The sequence below is a fragment of the Megascapheus bottae genome, chromosome 22, assembly GCF_031878675.1.
Source record: "Megascapheus bottae isolate mThoBot1 chromosome 22, mThoBot2.hap1, whole genome shotgun sequence".
In the NCBI taxonomy this organism is placed as follows: Eukaryota; Metazoa; Chordata; class Mammalia; order Rodentia; family Geomyidae; genus Megascapheus; species Megascapheus bottae.
In genome coordinates this window covers 13,440,873-13,460,150 of record NC_143530.1, presented here as the reverse complement: position 1 = coordinate 13,460,150, position 19,278 = coordinate 13,440,873, and the positions used below count along the sequence as shown (strand labels likewise).

Here is a 19,278-nt window from a genome sequence, read left to right as displayed (position 1 = left end):
TCTAGAAAGGGAGGAAATAAAACAACCAAATCATGTGTGATTTCCTGTAAATACTCCAAAAGCAGAATTGCACAGAAAGATGGAAACTAAAAGAAAAGAGCAAAGATTTACCTGATGTCGGGTATGATTCCAAAGAAAGTTAAGTAATGATCTCAAGACATAACAAAATTAACTTAGAGTTCATTTTTAAAAAATAAAGTAGAAAGGATATTTGTATAACATCAAAGAATAGAGTAAAAAGACATAGCAATCATAAACAAGCCCATTCATATAACACCTAAGGTAGATAACAAGCTATTAGAACGTGTTATTTATCTATCTATTCATTAGGGGCACCAGGACTTGATCTCAGGACTTCACACTTGCTAGTCTCATGCTCTACCACTCTGCCACTTGAACCAAGACATTGTTCCTGGCTTTTGAGTAATTAATTAGACATAAGATTCTCATCAACTTTCCTGAGTTAGCTTCAAGCTGAGATTCTCAGATCTCAGCCTGTGGTGTGATAACAGGTGGCAACTAGCTAAGATCAAAGAGCCTGAAGGTCAGCATAATAGTCATTTAATTTCAAGTTCATTGGCAAAGCTTAATAAGTAAGACACTGATGGAGCTGTCCAAATAAAAATGTACTGAAGAGACCAAAACCTTACTGAAATGTGCCATCCTGGATTTAAGGCAGGGGATTGAGAAATAGTAAGGAAAGAAGGATCTTTTGTGGGAAAATGAAAGAAATTTGAACATGTATTACATATTATACAATAATCTTATAGCCAAGCTAAATGTCCTGAATGTGTTCACTCTCTTGCTTTATGGAAGAGAAATGGCTGGGTTCTTGGGAAATATATGAAAATATTTAGCACTAGAGGATTGCTAATATTTGCTGCTGACACTAAAATGGTTAGGGGAAAATAACATTAGAAAGATGTAAAGGGAAAAATAAATCAAGTAGGGCTGAGTGACTAATCTTTTTCTTTTTTTCTCCTTTCTTTCTTTCATTCTGTCTTTCTTTTTGTGAGTCATTGGGCTTGAACTCAGCCTGGGCGCTGTCCCTGAGCTCTTCAGCTCAAGGGTAGGTACGGCCCTACCCTTGGGCCAAGCCTCACTTCCCATTTTCTAGAGGTTAATTGGAGATAAGAGTCTCAGGTCCTTTTGTGCCTGGGCTGGCTTTGAACCTTGATCCTCAGATCTCAACCTCCTTCGTAACTAGGATTACAGGTGTGAGCCACAGGCGCCCCGCATGAATGACTAATCTTTTAAAAACCTTGGAGAAAGTGTACTTATGAGAATATAATCCTTCCTCCATCTCTCCGAATCTCCCTCTCTCTCTTCCTCCTTCTGCCTCCTTTCTTTTTCTTTTTTTTTTATTCTTTCTTTCCTTTCTTTGAGCACTTCCTGCATGAGCATTCTTCCACTGAGCTTCCTTCCCAGCCCAAGAATTCTTGGTATGTTTGAAACTGTTTCAAAGTAAAAAGTTTCAAGGTGTTACAATCTTTGAGTTAAAGGGGGAAAATGTAAATAATACTTAGAACAAGTTTGAGTTAAAATACTACACAAAGAAACGAGGTAAGTATGATTATAAAGCAGAACTGTAATTAAAGCCGAAGGAATTATGCCTAAAGAAGAGGGAAATTTTTACTTTTAAATATACTTATCAGGAAATACAAAAAATTAAAAAGTGAGCTAATGATTTAGCTCAAAAGCTAGGTAAAGAGGAAGAGAGCAAACCTAAAGAAGGAAGGAAGTAATAAAGATAAGAATAGAGATTAGAACTAAAAGCAGTAAGTGACTAATGAAACTAAAAGCTGGTCATTAAGGGCTGGGAGTTTAGCCTAGTGGTAGAGTGCTTGCCTAGTATGCTCGAAGACCACATACATAGCAAAAAGCCAGAAATGGTGCTGCTGAGCTCTAGTGGTAGAGCTCTAGCCTTGAGAAAGTCCAAGGACAATGCCCAGGCCCTGAGCTCAAGGCCCAAGACAGGCAAATAGATAAATAAATTTTAAAAAGCTTGTCGTTAAAAGATAGTTATGTTGGGCTGGGAGTTTGGTCTAGTGGTAGGTAGAGTACCCGCCTAGTATACAGCAAGATCCAGGTTCGATTCCTCGGAACCACATACATAGAAAAAGCCAGAAGTGGTTCTGTGGTTCAAGTCGTAGAACTCTAGCCTTGACAAAGCCCAAGGAGAGTGCTCAGGCACTGAGCTCAAGCCGAGAACCAGCAAACAAAATTTAAAAAGTTATGTTATTCTAGAAAAGATACAAAGATACTGAAGAACAAAATCTGCACAGCTCATTGAATAGAAGATTATTTATTACCAAAAAAGGGAATATAAGAGAAACAAGTTTCATAAAATAATAAATACAACACCCTAACCAAAGGTAAATGTGTCAAGTAGAGTTTACCTCAGAATGCAAAGATATTTCTTTTTCTTTTTAAGTTTCAGGGACTAGAACTGTGGCTTAGTGTAGAGTGCTTGTCTAGCATGCATGAAGCCCTTGGTTGGAGTCTTCATTTGCACATACACAGAAAAATCTGAAAGTGGTGCTGTGACTCAAGTGGTAGAGTTCTAGCCTTGAGCAAAAAGGAACTCAGGGACAGTGCCCAGGCCTTGAGTTCAAGTCCTAGGAGTAGAAAAAAAAAGGATAAAGGATAGGAGGAATTCATTCTAAGATACTAATTACTCCACAGCACAGCAGAACATCTATGATTCACAACAATTTGCTACATCTTTTATTAACACACTCACACACACACACACACACACACACACTTACCTAGAAGAGAGGAGTTAAAAATTTCTCTGCCTGAAAGCTTGGCGTTTTCCCTCATGTGAACATGCTGGTCTCCCTGCATCAGTGCTTTAAATACCTCCCTCTCTGAGGGTGCAGACGGCCCTGCTGACTCATGACAGGAACAGATAGAAAATAACTTACACAGAAAGCACTCACCTTTCCCCAGCAGCCGTACCTCAGAACTGTCTTAGCTGCTGACTCAACTTCCCCTGGACCAGCTAAGACAAAGGCCACAGCTAGCATGAATGCCCCAGGCAGACGCTGATGCTATTGACACCTTGACATTTCTCAGTCAAAACAGCATTGCCAAAGCCGCGCTGTGGCTCATGTGGTTGAGCACTAACCTTGAGCTGAATACCTCAGGGACAGTGCCCAGGCCTAAAGTTCAAGACAACTGACATAAAAAAACTTGGTGGAGAGCCTGGCCTGGTAGAGTGCTGGCCTTGCAGGCATGGATACCTCAGTACCACATACACAGAAAAGGCCAGAAGTGGTGCTGTGGCTCAAGTGGTAGAGTGCTAGCATTGAGGAAGCCCAAGGATAGTGCCTCACTCTTTCTGTCTAGCATTTAAAGTTGGAAGGGGGAGTGGCCCTATTTCCCCTTCAGCTGGGCTGAGGAGACTCGGTTGCCCTTCCCAGGCTTCCTTCCCCAATAATAGCTGTTAGACTGTTGCATTTGCCTTTTTTTTTTCCATTCCTGGGGCTTGAACTCAGGGCTTGAGCACTGTCCTTGGGCTTTCTCAAGGCTAGAGCTCTACCACTTGAGCCTCAGCACCACTTCCAGCTTTTTTCTATATACGTGGTACCAAGGAATTGAACCCAGGTCTTCATGCATGCTAGGTAAGCACTCTACCACTAGGCCAAACTCCTGGCCCTTGAGTTTGCCTTTCTGCTCTTCTTATGTTCTTATACTCTTGCTTTCAGCCTCAGCTTGAGAGCAGACAGAGATAAGGAGTAAGGTTAGGACTTCCCTCTTTACTCTCACCTTGAGCTGGCAGCATCCAGCCACAACAGCTTCTAACATAGTAGCATGTTAGGACTGCTGCCTTTCTGAGTTCCGACACCTTTCCTGACCTTGGCTCTAGGTGGTAACAGGTTGCTGTCATGCGCTCCACCCACTTCCTTGGGAAAATGGAAACATAACTTGAGGGATGGATGTGGGTAGGGATAGATGATTAGGGAGAAGGATGGGAGGGTGATACTGATCAACATGCATTACACTCACACTGACATTTCAAATTGAAACCTTTTTACCACCAGTCTCAGATAATAGTTACAATTTTTTAAAATAATCTTTTTGTATCACAGTGGTTTGAAGGCTCTGGAAATGGCAGCCATTTTCGCCAGAAGAAAAGATTGGTTGAACTCCCTCAGATCCAGGAGCCAGTGGTTCACGACGATAATCCTAGATATTCAGGTTGAAATGTTTGAACGCCAGCCCAATAGAAAAGTCCTTGGGACTCCACCTCCAATTATTTAGCCAAATGATGGACTGGAGGTGTGACTCAAGTAGTCAGAGTACTAGCTATGAGCAAGCAAGTTGAGCTAGAGCTTGAGGCATGGAGTTCAAGCCCTGGAACCAGGATTGGGTGAGGAGAGTTAAGTGTTCCTTTAGTATTTGTGTACTCTTTTAAATTTGGGAGGTTGGTTTGTTTCTGCTTTGCTCTCAGTTGAGTTCCCAATTTTTTTTTTTTGCCAGTCCTGGGCTTGAACTCAGGATCTGAGAACTGTCCTTGGATTTTCTCAAGGTTAGAGATCTACCACTTGAGCCAAAGTACCACTTCCAGCTTTTTTCTATGTATGTGGTACCAAGAAATTGAACCCGGGTTTCATGCATGCTAGGCAAGCACTCTACCACTAGGCCAAACTCCTGGCCTCAGAGTTCCCAATGTTTAATTCCTCGAACAATTTTACAACTCAGTTTTCTATCCCTAGCCAATGTCTCCATGGAAAATAAACAGCGCAGAAGTGGTGTCTACTCTACAGAGTGGAACTCCTTCCCCCAATGCTGGATGTTTTTTGCATTGTGGATAGAGGAAAATGGAAGATCTAGAGACATGCAAACGTGGGTGAGGAATTTCAGAATAAACTGTTTACTTCCACCCCATAGAGAATTTGTTCAAGTTAACTCCTCCAAATCTCAAATCCTTGGTCTGACATGGAAGGACATAATCAGTTCCTGCTCATGCTGTTGGGAGAAGAGAACAAGATGCAAATGTGAGGTTCTTGATCCACTGCTGAGCACATCACTCTATGTTTCTCTCCCTGTTTACAGCATAGGAAAATCACTTTCTAAAACTCAAATCTGAAGTCAAGCCTTTGTCCCCTGAATCCTAACTTCCTGAAGGTCCCCTCATGGATTCTGATGAGCATGAAGTAAAATAATGCACACCAGTATGTGGTACAAGGCCTGGCCTAGCATTTGAATAACAACTAAGGTGACTCTTGCAGGTTTATATTACCAGGCCATGTTCTGAGCCGTCTATAAGTATTAACTTATTTAATCCTCTTAAGCTCCTTATGAGGTGAGTAAGCAGTTAAGACCCCTTCCTTAATTGGTGACTCCATCCTTCTGCAGCTTTTTTTTTTTTGCCAGTTCTGGGCTTGAGCTCAGGGCCTGAGCACTGTTCTTGGACTTTCTCAAGGCTAGAGCTCTACCACTTGAGCCTCAGCACCACTTCCAGCTTTTTTCTATGCGTGTGGTACCGAGGAATCAAACCCAGGTCTTTGTGCATGCTAGGCAAGCACTCTACCACTAGGCTAAACTCCTGGCCCTTGCAGCTTAATTTTTTTCTTATGAATTACAACTTTCAAAATCTGTGGTGTTTAGATGGAGAAAACTGCAGAAGGCCCTGCCTCCTTCAGTAGAGTAAGAAAGGCTTGTTCTCCACGCTACTCTCTCATATTCTTTCCCCAGGACCTCAGGAACACACACGGAAAAGCAGTATTTTCATCAGTTTATTTTATAGGGCTGAACACCAGCCATGCACTGCTCTGTGGCATGGTGGGGCCTTCCAGAGGCCTTGAACTCCCTCCACAGTTATAGTCACCCAAGAAAGACAAGCTTGCACAATAAATGTGATCACAGAGTATTCCCAGGAATGAGCCCCTTCAAGCTGCTGTGGTTTAAGAGGAACTGGGAAAGTCCAAGAACGGAGGGAAGAAGTCTTAGGAACATTGGAGGGAGCGGAGATATGTGAGACACTGCGGGACATGGTAGCCTCATTAATAGTTGGGGTCTCCATCTTACTTGGAGTGGAAGTTGTAGGCTTCTGCCCCCTAAGAAATGAGCTTTCCTGCAGAAGAAATAGAAAGGAAATCATAATATCCCAACTTGACCCTATCACTTTTCCCTGTAGCCACCCCATAACCAATCCTTACTACAGTGACAGTGAGAACTGTCAGGTCAGCAATGACTAGTGCAAAGGAATCACTGAAGCCACCTCCTCACAGACTCCCCCAGGGGGCAGAAGAGGAAGTTTCAGCTCTCTCTCTTTCTTTCTTTTTCCTGTTCCCAGCATCAACCATGACAGCATAAATCATGGTAATTCACTCCCTAACACCATCCTAGAAGCATCACCAGCTGAACACAGCAGCTCTCTTCCATCTTTACTCCCTCTGAAGGACCAGTGAGCAAACAGATAAACAAAGATTTACCTTCTGGATAATTGGATCCAGGAAGAGGAATGTAGCCTAGGAGAGGAAGACTCGTGATTAGACCAGTATAAAAATATCTAACATTAATCACAGGCAGGGTAGGAATGACAGGACGGACCAAGAGAGAGCGTGCGCGGAGACTGGAAGCAGAGCTGCTCAGAAGGGTCACTTACCGGAGGAGCCAGCCTTCCGCCAGCTGACCAGACCAAGAGAGAAGATGATGATACCCAGGCCCAGGGTCACTGCAGACACGGAAACCTTGATTGTCTGCATGGGGGACAGCCCAGAAGCTGCAAAAATAAAAAAATAAAAATAAAAAGTGGAACCTTAGATTGTTCTGTAACTTCCTCTTGGAGCCATTTCACTGACTGCCCCACCTAGGGAAGGGTCAAAGGTTCTTTATCTGGTTGCAGGTGTTTAGATCACACCTGTATACTCCCAAGGAAATGGCTTTCCTCCACATCCTATCCTTCTCTACCCCTAGAGAAGCCCTAGGGGCCCTATCGCCCCAGAGCCATGGCTCTAACGTGGTTAGGTATCCCTTTCTTCCCGCCACTCCCAGGATATGGTCATCATTGTCTCCGCGGTGTAATGACTGCTCCCCTTCTTGCTCCATCCAAGCAACCCACGAGTAACACGTCTCCCCAGCTTCTCGATAGTTCTGTTGTGTGAATTATCCCAGTACTGTCTTACAGATCCATATTTCTCGTGTATCTTTTCAGAGTCTGTCTCCATCCCCCTTTCCAGCCCTCCCTCATCCCATTTGCCAGGGCTGGACTTCTTCTGAGTCATGCGCCTCTTGAGACTCTTTTTCCATGTTAAAATGAACTCTCCCTCGCCAAGGGGAACTCCTGGTGCATCACATAAAAGAGATCTAGCAGGAGAGCTCCAGTGGGCCTGTGAGTTCCACTCTTCTTCTTCCCCACACTCCTCACAGAGAGAGGCGTGGCCTTGACAGCCAGCCTAATGCCTTGCTCCCTAGACCTTCCTGGGTAACTTTCCCCTTCCTCTTTGCTTTTCCAAGAATCTCCAAATCTGTGCACATGTTTCTTCTCTAATTAGAACTACCCCAATCCAGGGGTTCAAACACAATATGCCTAAGTATGCCCAAGGTGTCTAGCAGTCATGGGTTTTCAGTTGAGACAACTGAAGTTCTATGTAGCCCCACACCAAGAGAAAGCCCTTTTCTTCCTCAATCTTCACTCTTTTCTCAAGCCTCATTCCTAACCTGACAATAGAATAATTAGTCTCTGAGAAGACTAGAAGAGTGATTGCCAGCATTGGGTTCTGAGAATGTAGTTTTCAATCTCCATCTTCTTTTTAGAACAATCATGCCCCCTTCCCACCCTTCTAAAGAAACCACAGTATGACTGTGTCAGCGCCTTCCTCTTTCCATTCCTGTCATCCTATCTCCCGTCATAAACCCTCTTTCAGACTCATTCCCATTCCTACCTCTTGCTCTCTACCGCACCCTCTCTGTCCACATCTTACTCGCTCTACCAAAATTCTGGTATTTCTTTTCCAACCACTAACTTCCAGTGCCTCTCTACTGTACCCCTAATTCCTCTCCTCCACCGTACACTTACTCCAGTCCTTAAAGATGGGTTCAGGAGCCCCAACATGCTCTACCACACAAGTGTAGGTGTCCCCGTAAGAGGGGGTTAAAGCTAAGTGGGAGACGGTCTGGTACGTCCAGTCTCCATTGGGCTGGGCAATCTTCTGGATATTTTGGTGAGGAGCAATAGGCTTTCTGTTCTTCATCCATGTGATAGTTACATCCGCCGGATAGAAACCCCACACGTAGCAGGCCAACATCACAGGCTCCCTCGTGTTGAAAGGAGCGGTTTGAGCGACTTGGACAGACGGTGGGCCTGCAGAGGAAGAAATAAATAGGATCCAAAGGAAAGCAACACTTTAGCTTTCGCTTTGACCTTATTTCTTTCCCGTATCAACTCTTCACAGATTTCCCAGCACTTAAAAATGAGGAGGTAGGGGCTGGGAATTTGGCCTAGTGGTAGAGTGCTTGCCTAGCATGCACAAAGACCTGGGCTCAATTCCTCAGTACCACATACATAGAAAAAGAAAAAAAGCCAGAAATGGTGCTGTGACTCAAGTAGCAGAGCCCAAGGACAGAGCTCAGGCACTGAGTTCAAGCCCCAGGACTGGCAAAAACAACAACAAAAACCCAAGGAGGTGGAACTACTCCAGCCTGCCTATGTTTTCTCTCCATCGCCCTCATTGCCTTGCTATCTTTTCTCTTCTGAAATTGTGTTTGATCACAACAGGCAAATATCAAATCTGAACGGCAAGCTGTTTTGAAAGTGATTGTGCTAGCTGGATGCCAGTGGCTCACGTCCGTAATTCTAGCCATACAGAAGGTTGAGATGTGAGGATCACCATTGAAAGCCAGCCCTGGAAGAAGTGTCCATGAGACTCATATCTCCAATTAAATAGTAAAAAGTTGGAAGTGGCTCTGTGAACTGGGGAGCTCAGGGATAGCTCCCAGGCCCAGAGTTCAAGTTCCACAACCCAACAAAAAATGGTGAAAAGCTGGAAATGAAGCTGTAGTTCAAGTGGAAGAGCACCAGACTTGAGTGAAAGAGCTAAGAAACAGTGCCTGATTAGTGAGTTCAAGCTCTAGTATCAGCACAAAAACCCCAAAGAAAGTCACTGGGTGTAGGTCAAATGTATTAACTTGAAAAGACCTAAGCCAACAGTAACCCAGGATTGTAAAGGGACAAAAAATTCTTCAAATCTTGTCTAGCAAATTAATTTTCTAAATAAAACCTTTCCTTCTGGAGAGTTTAAGGAAATAAACCTAACTTTCTTCCATTTGGAATTGGTGTCATTCAAATTAATAAGATTATTTATATTGTTATTCTCTTAGGTGACTTTCCTGCCTGCCTCTAACCTAGATATTTTTTAAGTAAAAAATTATATAAAATTCAATAAATTCTATGAAAATGCCTATATCCTCAGAATTTTTACCCAATGAACCTGGAGTGGTTTAAAACATACTATTTTGCCTCTGTTGATTTTCAAGTTCACTTTTCTTTCAATCCATTCTCAATACAAGGGAGTCAAGAAGGAAAAAAAACTTGCATCAGAAGCTCCTGGGAATTTTCTAAATATTTCCACTCCAAATCTAGACCATCAAAATATGGAATAGAGATGCACAAACATTTGTGAAAAGCCCCTCCAGTCAGTCTGTTATCCAGCCATCGCAGCTGCCCACAGCTTGTATAAACTGAGGTGTCCTGGCCTCCCAGGCTCCAGTACCACTTCCTCTTTACACCTATCCACCCCCCTCACCTACTATCATCTAGTTCCCTGTGATGTTCAGTCATTGCTCTTTCTATATTCCAGGCCCTGCTACTTCTTCCCTGATTCAATCTCAACTCCCCTGCCTGGCCTCCCCTCTCCTAGCTGTGCTTCCACAGAGCCCCTCTGTGCCCTCTCTCCTCACGTGTTCTGTGGGTCAGCGAGTTCCAGAAAGGCTGTGTGTGTGTAGCACAGTCCTGGAGCCCACGGCTCAATCGCTCGAGAAGGTCTGCATCTTTATTGAGGTAATCCACTAAGATTTCGGCCAAATGATTCAGTGTTCCAAATTCACAAATGGACATTTTCTTCTCCTCCTGATCCCAGCAGGTCAGCAGATCCTTGTTGAAGGAGACGCAATACGCAAAGTCCTTGGGCATCCCATCATCATCCAACAGACAGGTGCTCTCCACATGGGCCACAAAGCCACCTGCTGCATCCAGGGGAGAGAGGACAGGTCAGTGTCTGCTGCAATGTGATAAATATCACAAATAGTGGAATGGAGGTGTGGCTCAGCAGCACGTGTGAGGCTCAAGTTCAAACCCCAGTACTGCCAAAAATAAAAGTAATGGGAGCTGCCTCTAGTTCTTAGAAGAATCCCTAATTACTTTTAATTTCATGAGTTGGGAAGGGGGACTAGATGCATCCTTTGTTCCAGTTCTTTGACCTAGTTCCACATAAGAAGTTTCTAATCCCTTGGAATTTGCTGAGTGATCCCAGTGCATTTTGCCTAATGAGATGACTCTTGGTGGGTCTCTAGAGGAGGTCAGCTGGTCACCAGAAAGATCAAGGCATGGTTAAAAACTTGAATCTGTTGTTTCTATCTCCCCAGTACTCCAGGAAAGAAGCAGGGGTCTATGGGATGAAGCCTCCATAAAAATCCCTGAACTAGGGGCTAGGAGTGTAACCTAGTGGTAGAGTGCTTTCTTAGCATGCACAAAGGCCTGGGTTCAATTCCTCAACACCACATACACAGGAAAAAGCTGGAAGTGGTGCTGCGGCTCAAGTGGTAGAGCTCTAGCCTTGAGAAAGCTCAAGGACAGTGCCTAGGCCCTGAGTTTAAGCCCCATGATTGGCAAAAAAAAAAATCCCACCAAAATCCCTGAATTGCCTGGCACCATTGTCTTACACCTAGCTACTCAGGTAGCTGAGATCTTGAGATCAAGGCTTGAAGCCTTCCCAGGCAAGAAAGTCTGTGAGACTCAGCTCCAGTGAACCACCACCAAAAAGTCAGAAGTGGAGCTGTGGCTTGAGTGGTAGAGAGCTAGCCTTGAGCACCAAAGCTTGGGGACAGGGCCTGGAATTTGGCCTAGTGGTAGAGTGCTTACTTAGCATGTGTGAAGACCTGGGTTCAATTCCACAGTAGCACATACACAGAAAAAGCCAGAGGTGGTGCTGTGGCTCAAGTGGTAGAGTCCTAGCCATGAGAAAGCTCAAGGACAGAGAAGAAGTCCTGAGTTCAAGCCCCAGGACCAGTACACACACACACACACACACACACACACACACACACACACACTAAAAGTCTATGAACTGTGAGGTCCTGAGCCCCTCTGAGAATGTAAGCATATCCAGAGAGTGGCACGTTTCAACTCCCAGGGGGACAGAAGCTCCTGTGTTGGGACTCTCCTGGAGCTCCCGCTATGTGCCTCCTCGCCTGGCTATTCCTCTCTGTCCTCTAATAAATCCTGTGTAATAAGCCAGCAATAGTACATAAACTATTACCTTAGGTTCTGTAAGCCTCACTAGCAAATTATCAAACCCAAGGAAGGAATGGTGGGTTTGAAGCCTCTAGCTTGGAGCCAGGATGGAGAAAGGTTGAGGGTGACCTGGGGACTCACCTCTGTTAGGCATCAGAAATGGAGCAATCTCGTGGGATTGAGCACTTGGCCTCAGGGTCGATGTTAACTCTGGTTTGTCATAATTGAGTTTGATTATATGATATCTAACTGGCATAGAAGAATTTATTATGGGTCACAGAAGTGTGAGTGTAAGCATGAAGAGAAAAACCAGTCCCCTGAGCTTTCACTATATTCAGCAGAGGAACTCAAGCCTCAACCGTATTCAGCTAATCTGGCAGAGATTTCCTGCATCACACAACATCTACTGACCAAGCTCACACACAGATGCCTCTGAGAGAAGAATAGATGACAGCAGCAGAAAAGTTTTTAGATCTAATTTCCTAACTTTATGTGGTACAAGAGCATCCAAAATCATTTGCATATTTAAACAGGACAACCCCAAACACAGACCTCTATTTAAAAAAGGGGGGGGGGGACAGGAGTTTAGTCTAGTGGTAGAGTGCTTGCCTAGCATGCATGAAGATCTGGGTTCGATTCCTCAGTACCACATACGTAGAGAAAAGCTGGAAGTGGTGCTGTGGCTCAAGTGGTAGAGCTCTAGCCTTGAGAAGAGTTCAAGGACAGTGCTCAGGCCCTGAGTTCAAGCCCCACAACTGGCAAAAAAAAAAAAAGAATAAAATGCGTCAAGAGAAAGTCTTGTTCTGTGCTGGAAATGTAAACAGTTCACTTCCTACATTTTTTCCAGACAGTGTCTTACTAGGTAGCCCAGGCTGATCCCAAACTTGAGATTTGCCTGCCTCAGCATCCTGAATTCTGTGATTATAAGCATGCACCACCAGGTCTACTCACTTCACACATATGAGTCAGGCCCAGAGGAGCTGCAGATGCAGGAATACAGATGGCAGAGTTGTCCTTGGCTTACATTTCCACAGAAGATAATTCACAAATGACTACACAGCTTGATCACTATTACAATTGTCACAAAAATACAACACAGTGCTACCAGCAGACCACAGTAGGGAGAGCCAGGAAAGAATGTCCTCCTTACCTGTTCCCGTGCAGCCCAAGCTGAGGACCAGCAGCGCTGGGAGGAGAATGATCATGCCGGACTCTGCAAAGACGCAGGCAGTTCAGGCCCTTGAACCAGCTCTTGCTGGAGCCTTGGGTCCTCTCCTGCCTGAGCAAATGATCTCCACCCACTGAGTGGAAAAGGGTTTTGTGCGGGTCCCTTGGTCCTAATTTGGGAGTAACCTGCTCCTAGATCCCAAACCTGTTCCTACCAACTCATTCAGGTCCTGGGTCCCAAAACTGAAAGTTGTCACATTAGTTAGGTGAGGTGGGCGGGGACAAATGTAGAGACCAATCACTGAGTCCCTTGGCCTATCATCATCGGTTACTAGGTGAAACTCATCTTGCTCTAGGCTTAACCGGCAGGATTTCTAGACTTTCTCTTAACTCTTTTTTTTTTTATTGTAATTAGTAAAAGGGTTACATGATATTTGCCAGATAGAAGGTGCATTAATTCACATACATTGATACCCTTTCACATGTCTTGGTACCCGTTTCCCTCCCCCACACACACCCCACCCTCTCTTAACTCTTTTTATGTGAAACAACCAACCAGTCTATAGGTGATTTCTTGAGGTCAATAGAGGAAATGACCTCAACGTTCCCCAAGATATCTTTGGCCTGGACTGCTCACTAGCTTATATCTCTCCTCTCAGTGCTCTTTCAAAAGACTAAGAGAGTGTCGGGAGTTTGGCTTAGTGGTAGAGTGCTTTCCCAGCATGCATGAAGACTCGGGTTCGATTCCTCAGTACCACATACACAGAAAAAAAAAAAAAAAAAAAAAGCCCGAAGTGGTGCTGTGGCTCCAGTGGTAGAGCCCTAGCCTTGAGAAAGCCCAAGGACAGTGCTCAAGTCCTGAGTTCAAGTCCCAGGACTGGCAAAAAAAACCAAACAAACTACTAAAGGCTGGATAACCCCATGGTCCCTGAGAGAGGCTTCCTAGCACCATACTTTACACAGCCTTGACCTGTCATCTCATGCAGGAAATGGAAGGACCTAGGGCCCTCTGGCTCAAGTGGCAAAGGCAGGGCTGCTGAGAAAGAAAGAGGCAGGAACAGGAATGGACAGTTGTCTGGACACAACCCAAAGCTGCAGTAGTTCCACCTTGGAGATCAAGGCCAGGACCTGGAAAATCCCTTCACAAACCTCCATTACTTACTTCTTCGGTTTCAGTTGGTCAAGCTTCATTTCCTCTTCAGCTGTTTTCTGGAGTGAACAAACCCTGTCCTCCCACTCAAAGTCATCTCCCCTAACTCCCTTGGGAAAAGAGCTGGCCCCAGACTCAAAGCTCACCTGTGTTCCCCTAAACTCTCAATTCCCCTCAATGGTTCCCCTACACACTCTTCTGTTCTGGGGTAGTTTCCTGCTTTATGAAATCACCAGACAATGAAACAAAGCTTCCTCCTGGAAAACAAATACACTTTTGATTGATTGTGCGTGTGTGCGTGCGTGCGTGTGCGTGTGCGCGTGCGTGCGTGTGCATATGTGTGTGTGTGTGTGTGTGTGTGTGTGTGTGTGTGTGTGTATGTATTCTCTGATACTAGGGTTCAAATCCAGAGCTGCACAGAGATGTTGGGGGCCGACTGTGGAGTCGGTGATCTTGGACCTGCACAGTTGAGTACACAAGGAAGTAAGCTGTTATCATGATTTGGGGCTGTGTCAATCGCTTCTCATTTAACCTATTTGAGACTTGATCGCTGTTTTGTATGAATGTAACCCCTGGCAGTGTCCTGGTTTTAAGAAAGGTATTTAAGGTTGGAACTTGAAATAAACTTCACTACAGTCTTAAGCTCACAGCCTTAGGCTACAGTCTTAAGCTCCCCTGAGGCAGGAGTCTTGGGCTGTTGACTTAGGCTGTAGTCCTCCCGACCCCATCTTTTTCTTGTCTTCTTCTTTTCCCAGTCTTCACCCCTAAGGTCAGGAATCCCGGTTCACTGCTGGCTGGCTCCGGCACAGAGGCTACTCAAATGTTCCACCACTGAGCTGCATCTCCAGCCCTGGAAAGAAAGATGTGAAATAGGAATTCATTCTTTTACTCTGTTGTGAAGTATATAATTTATCTACTTTTTCCATCATCATCTTAAAATCCTAAAGTGGCTTACCTCTGGTCCCCAGCCAGAGGGTTTGGCCTCTTCTCATCTTAGTTTCAGAAAGTTCTTGCATTTAATAATGATCAAAATGAGAGACTTAGGAGGGCACTCCTTGACCTCCTCTCCCCCGAGGTCTCTCACTGTAAGAGAATATGATATTTAGGACAGAAGTTTGGCCTAGTGGTAGAGTGTTTGCCTAGCATGCATGAAGACCCAGGTTCGATTCCTTGGTACCACATACATAGAAAAAAGCTGGAAATGGTTCTGTGGCTCAAGTGATAGAGCTCAAGCCTTGAGAATGTCCAAGGACAGTGCTTAGGCCTTGAGCTCAAGCCTAGGACTGGCAAAAGAAAAAAAAAGAGGGAGAATATGATATTTATAAAGAAGAAAGTTAACATAAACCAAAAATGAATTCAAAGATCAATAGTAAGAACCAAAGGACCTTTGTGTCACTAAGTGACATTAATGGAAGCTTTACTCATATTCCTTAGTGGCCCCAGTCCCTAACACTGTTGCCCATTTAGTGAGTACTGTAACTCCTCTAGAGACATGTCCAGTGTTTGGGAATGAGCAGAACATGGGGCAGAGAGTCCGAATTTGAGCTTCAGTTTAAGAATAGAATAGGACCTTCATATGCTGTCTCACATGATCTTAAAAGATTTGACAATTGTGGCCGGGAGTTTGGCCTAATGGTTAAAGTGCTTGCCTGCCATGCACGAAGACCCGGGTTTGATTCCTTGGTACCACATACATAGAAAAAAGCTGGAAGTGGTGCTGAGGCTCAAGTGGTAGAGTTCTAGCCTTGAGAAAGTCCAAGGACAGTGCTCAGGCCCTGAGCTCAAGTCCAGGACTGGCAAAAAAAAAAAAAGATTTGACAATTGTCTTCAAAAACAGATCAAGAGATTTACATGTAATATCTAGAGGGTTTAATTCCTTTTTAAATGCAATTCTGTACTACTACAACTACTACACACAGCCACACACACACACACACACACACACACACACACACACACACACAGCCACACATTCATTTCACCCCAGGATTAAGATGTCACAGATAATGGAAAGTAGTGAGACTTATCTTTTCTTCTTTTTTTTTTTTTTTGCCAGTCCTGGGGCTTGAACTCCAGGCCTGAGCGCTGTCCTTGGGCATTCTCAAGGCTAGTGCTCCACTACTTTAGCCACAGCACCATTTCCAGCTTTTTCTATGTATATGTAGTACTGAGAAATGGAACGCTGGTCTTTCTGCATGCTAGGCAAGCACTCCACCTCTTGGTCAAACTCCCGGCCTGAGACTTATCCTTTGAGAAGAGGAAGAAAAACCACAATTTATACCCAATCCATCTAAAACTCCTCTTTTCTGTGCTCAAAGACCTTTCTGCTCTGAAAACCACTCTCACTTCTACTTGGTGTTTTGACTATTTCAATACTGTGACTCCACGAGCACACATGGCCTGGTCTTGACGTGGCTTCCCATGTCTACAGAGGCTAGCCCTGACAAAGGTCCTCACTCTGTGGGCTCCCGTGCTGTCCCGGAGGTGGTCCTACCCAGAAGCAGTGAGGCTGAGCAGAGCTCTGCTCCAGCAGTCAAAGCAGATGTGAAACCTCGGTGAGGCCGCACCAGGAACTGGCAGATCTCACTTCCCTATTCATTTGAACACCCACAGGAGATTTGTAGAATAAGGCAGGACAGAAAACCAAAGTCACGTGCTCAGCAAAACAATTTCTTCTTTTCCTACCCATTTCCTGACCACCATTTTACAGACGTAGCTCTCCCTACCTCCAGCCAATGCCAAAGAATATTTCAACTGCCCTATCCATCGTGGCTTAGAAGATCGTTATTTGATCAAATTTATGTAGCAGTAGGATCCCTAGCCAGGTTCGCATATATGTACAGCCACAAATCAAGACACAGAGCAATCCTTGTCCTTCTGCTGCCTCTTGCCCTAGCCTGGCCACTACACACCTGCTAGGGCAATAGGGATGTTGCAGGCAAATCACCTCACAAATCACAGCTGACTTTGGGTGAGGTGATATGGCTACAACATCCCTATTGCCCAGCTTTGGGCATTCCTGGTAATACTGCACACACAAAGTCAGCTGGTGTGTGGGACCCGACATCTCCAGAAAAGAGTTGACGTTAAAGCAAGTAAGCAATGAGGCCAGTGGCGTTAAAGGAGAAAGAGAAGCCATCTTGGGCATGGCAGGCAGGCAGTCCTCTCCATGGAAAGGTAAGCCTAAATACTGGATTCATGTAGGAAAAGAGGAAGACAGTTGACACTGCAGTCCTGGCCTTCAGCTTCCCAGCCTGGCGGTGCCAGTACCATTAAGAGTCCATGAAGAGCCTGGGCTGCTGAAAAAAAAAATGAGCTATGAGCTGGACATCAGAGGCTTACACTTGTAATTCTCAGAAGTCTGAGATCTCAGAATCCAGGCCTGAAGTTAGCTTGAGCAGAAAAACATGAGAGTCTTATATCAAAAGGCTGAAAGTGGAGCCATGGCTCAAGTGGTAATGCAATAGGCCTTGAGTGAAAAGGCTAAGGGACAGCTCCTAAACCCTGATATCAATCCCCAATACCAGCATTAAGAAAAAAAAAGCAGGGGGGAGGGTGGGAGAGAAATAGGGACCATGTTATGAGAAAGGGTATCAATGTTTGTGAAGTTATGCACCTTCTATCTGGTGAATATAATGTAACCCTTCTATTAATCACAATAAAAATATTTTTAAAAAGCTATGATTTCCTCACTGGAATTGCACATTAAAGGAAGTCACAAATGTGGTTATACTTTTTCTAAGAATATGGCTATAGCAATATAAAATCTCTTCTAGACAGGTTCCGAAATCACCTAAATTCTTAACATCATCTTCTGGAAAAATAGTTTTAACTCAAGCCTCCATTTTGTAAACAGAAAAAAGAATTCAGTCAATCATTTGCAATCTAAAACTGACAGCAAAATACCACAGGGTTTTGATAGCCAAAATTAAATAATACTCTTCAGAAAAAGAATTGTATGCAAATTTCACTGATAAGCGGTGAACTAGAAGATATGTGTGATACCTGTGCTGACCTGAGATTATTATAGAGAATTCTCAAAATTCAGAAATAAGAGGGAGAAAAGGCAATTTAAAAATCACCTATAAGGATCTGGGAGTTTGGCCTAGTGGTAGACTGCTTACCTAGCATGCATAAAGACCCGGGTTCAATTCCTTGGCACCACATACATAGAAAAAAGCCAGAAGTGGTGCTGTGGCTCAAGGGTAGAGCTCTAGCCTTGAGGAAAAAGTCCAAGGACAGAGCATAGGCCTTAAGTTCAAACCCCACAAATGGCAAAAAAAAAAAAAAATCCCCTATAAGATTCTTCCTTAGCTGGGTTCTGGTGACTCATACCTGTAATCATAGCTACTCAGGAGGCTGAGATCTGAGGATTGTGATTCAAAGCCAGCCTGGGAAGAAGCCAGCCTGTGAGACTCTTATCTCCAATTAATCACTCATTAAACAGAAGTGGCACTGTGGCTCCAGTGGTAGAGCACTAGTCTTGAGCACAAAAAGGCTCAGGGACAGTACCCAAGGCCTTTAGTTCAAGCTCTACAATTGACCAAAAAAAAAAATCTGGGGCCGCGAGTTTGACCTAGTGGTAGAGTGCTTGCCTAGCATGCATGAAGACCCAGGTTCAGGTCCTCGGTACCACATACATAAAAAAAGCCAGAAGTTTGATGTAAAAATCAATGTTAATAAATTCTTTAATAAAAAAATTCTATTGAGGAAAAGAGAATACTTACCAATGTAAATGTAAATACTAAAAACAAAAAAATCAATTCTAAAAAAAAAGCCAGAAGTGGTGCTGCAGTTCAAGCAGTAGAGCTCTAGCCTTGAGAAAGCCCAAGGACAGTGCTCAGGCCCTGAGTTCAAGCCACAGAACTGGCCAAAAAAAAATCTGTAGAATGGTCAGGAAGCTGAAATATGTGGGTCATAGTAAGAAGCCAAGCCAGACAGACAAACTCAAGAGACGCTTACCTCTAAATAGCTAGCAAAAAGTCAGAAATAACACCAGCCTTGAGTGAAAAACCTAAGCAAAATTACAAAGACTGCAAGACTATCAGAGAGAGAAGAGAGAGGAAAAGATACTAGCTGTGCTAGTAATGAGATACAGGCATATTAAAACAATGGATAAAAGACAAGAAAGTAAATCAGGCTTTTTTTTTTTTTTTTTTTAGGGGAAAGGGGAGTAAGCTCCAGTAGGAGAGAGTTGGGCTAACAGAAGCAGGTGTGAATGAGAATGAGTATGATCAAAGTAGTTTGTTTGCATATATGAAAATAGAACCATAAAAGCCAGTTTAAATTGTTTTTAAAATGGGAAATGACAATGCAATTGATTGGGACACTTTGTGCACACATGTGGAAAATTGTAATGAAGCTCCTTGTATAATTAGTGTATACTAATAAAAAATATTGAAGAAACATGAACATTCAATGAGATACCACTCTATATCCACCACACTGCTAACAACTGAACATCGAATCATTTCATTAGTGAGGATGAAAGGAAAGC

The 19,278-nt window shown here is 44.0% G+C and overlaps 1 protein-coding gene across 3 annotated transcripts; it reads right to left on the bottom strand.

Moving 5' to 3' along the window:
- Positions 1–5,736: 5,736 nt before the first annotated feature.
- Positions 5,737–14,055, bottom strand: LOC150047843 (HLA class II histocompatibility antigen, DM beta chain). Of its 3 annotated transcripts, none has more exons than XM_090355937.1 (7): positions 13,928–14,055; positions 12,615–12,677; positions 9,913–10,197; positions 8,033–8,317; positions 6,620–6,736; positions 6,447–6,482; positions 5,737–6,085 (listed from the first exon to the last, which is right to left on the bottom strand). In XM_090355937.1, exons 2-7 carry the CDS (start codon positions 12,667–12,669, stop codon positions 6,069–6,071), a joined length of 795 nt encoding a protein of 264 aa, XP_090212063.1. In that variant the 5' UTR covers positions 12,670–12,677; positions 13,928–14,055; the 3' UTR covers positions 5,737–6,068. The 3 variants fall into 3 exon arrangements, with proteins under 3 accessions (XP_090212063.1, XP_090212062.1, XP_090212061.1); XM_090355936.1 differs by lacking the exon at positions 13,928–14,055 and adding an exon at positions 13,794–13,835; XM_090355935.1 differs by lacking the exon at positions 13,928–14,055 and adding an exon at positions 12,847–12,865.
- Positions 14,056–19,278: the final 5,223 nt, after the last annotated feature.

Coding starts and splice junctions, on each gene's coding strand:
- LOC150047843 (XM_090355937.1), bottom strand. CDS start 12,669: ATGATCATTCTCCTCCCAGCGCTGCTGGTCCTCAGCTTGGGCTGCACG. Junction 10,198..12,614: donor CTTGGGCTGCACGGGAACAG/GTAAGGAGGACA, acceptor CCCTGGATGCAG/CAGGTGGCTTTGTGGCCCAT. Junction 8,318..9,912: donor CTCGCTGACCCACAGAACAC/GTGAGGAGAGAG, acceptor CTTCCTCTGCAG/GCCCACCGTCTGTCCAAGTC.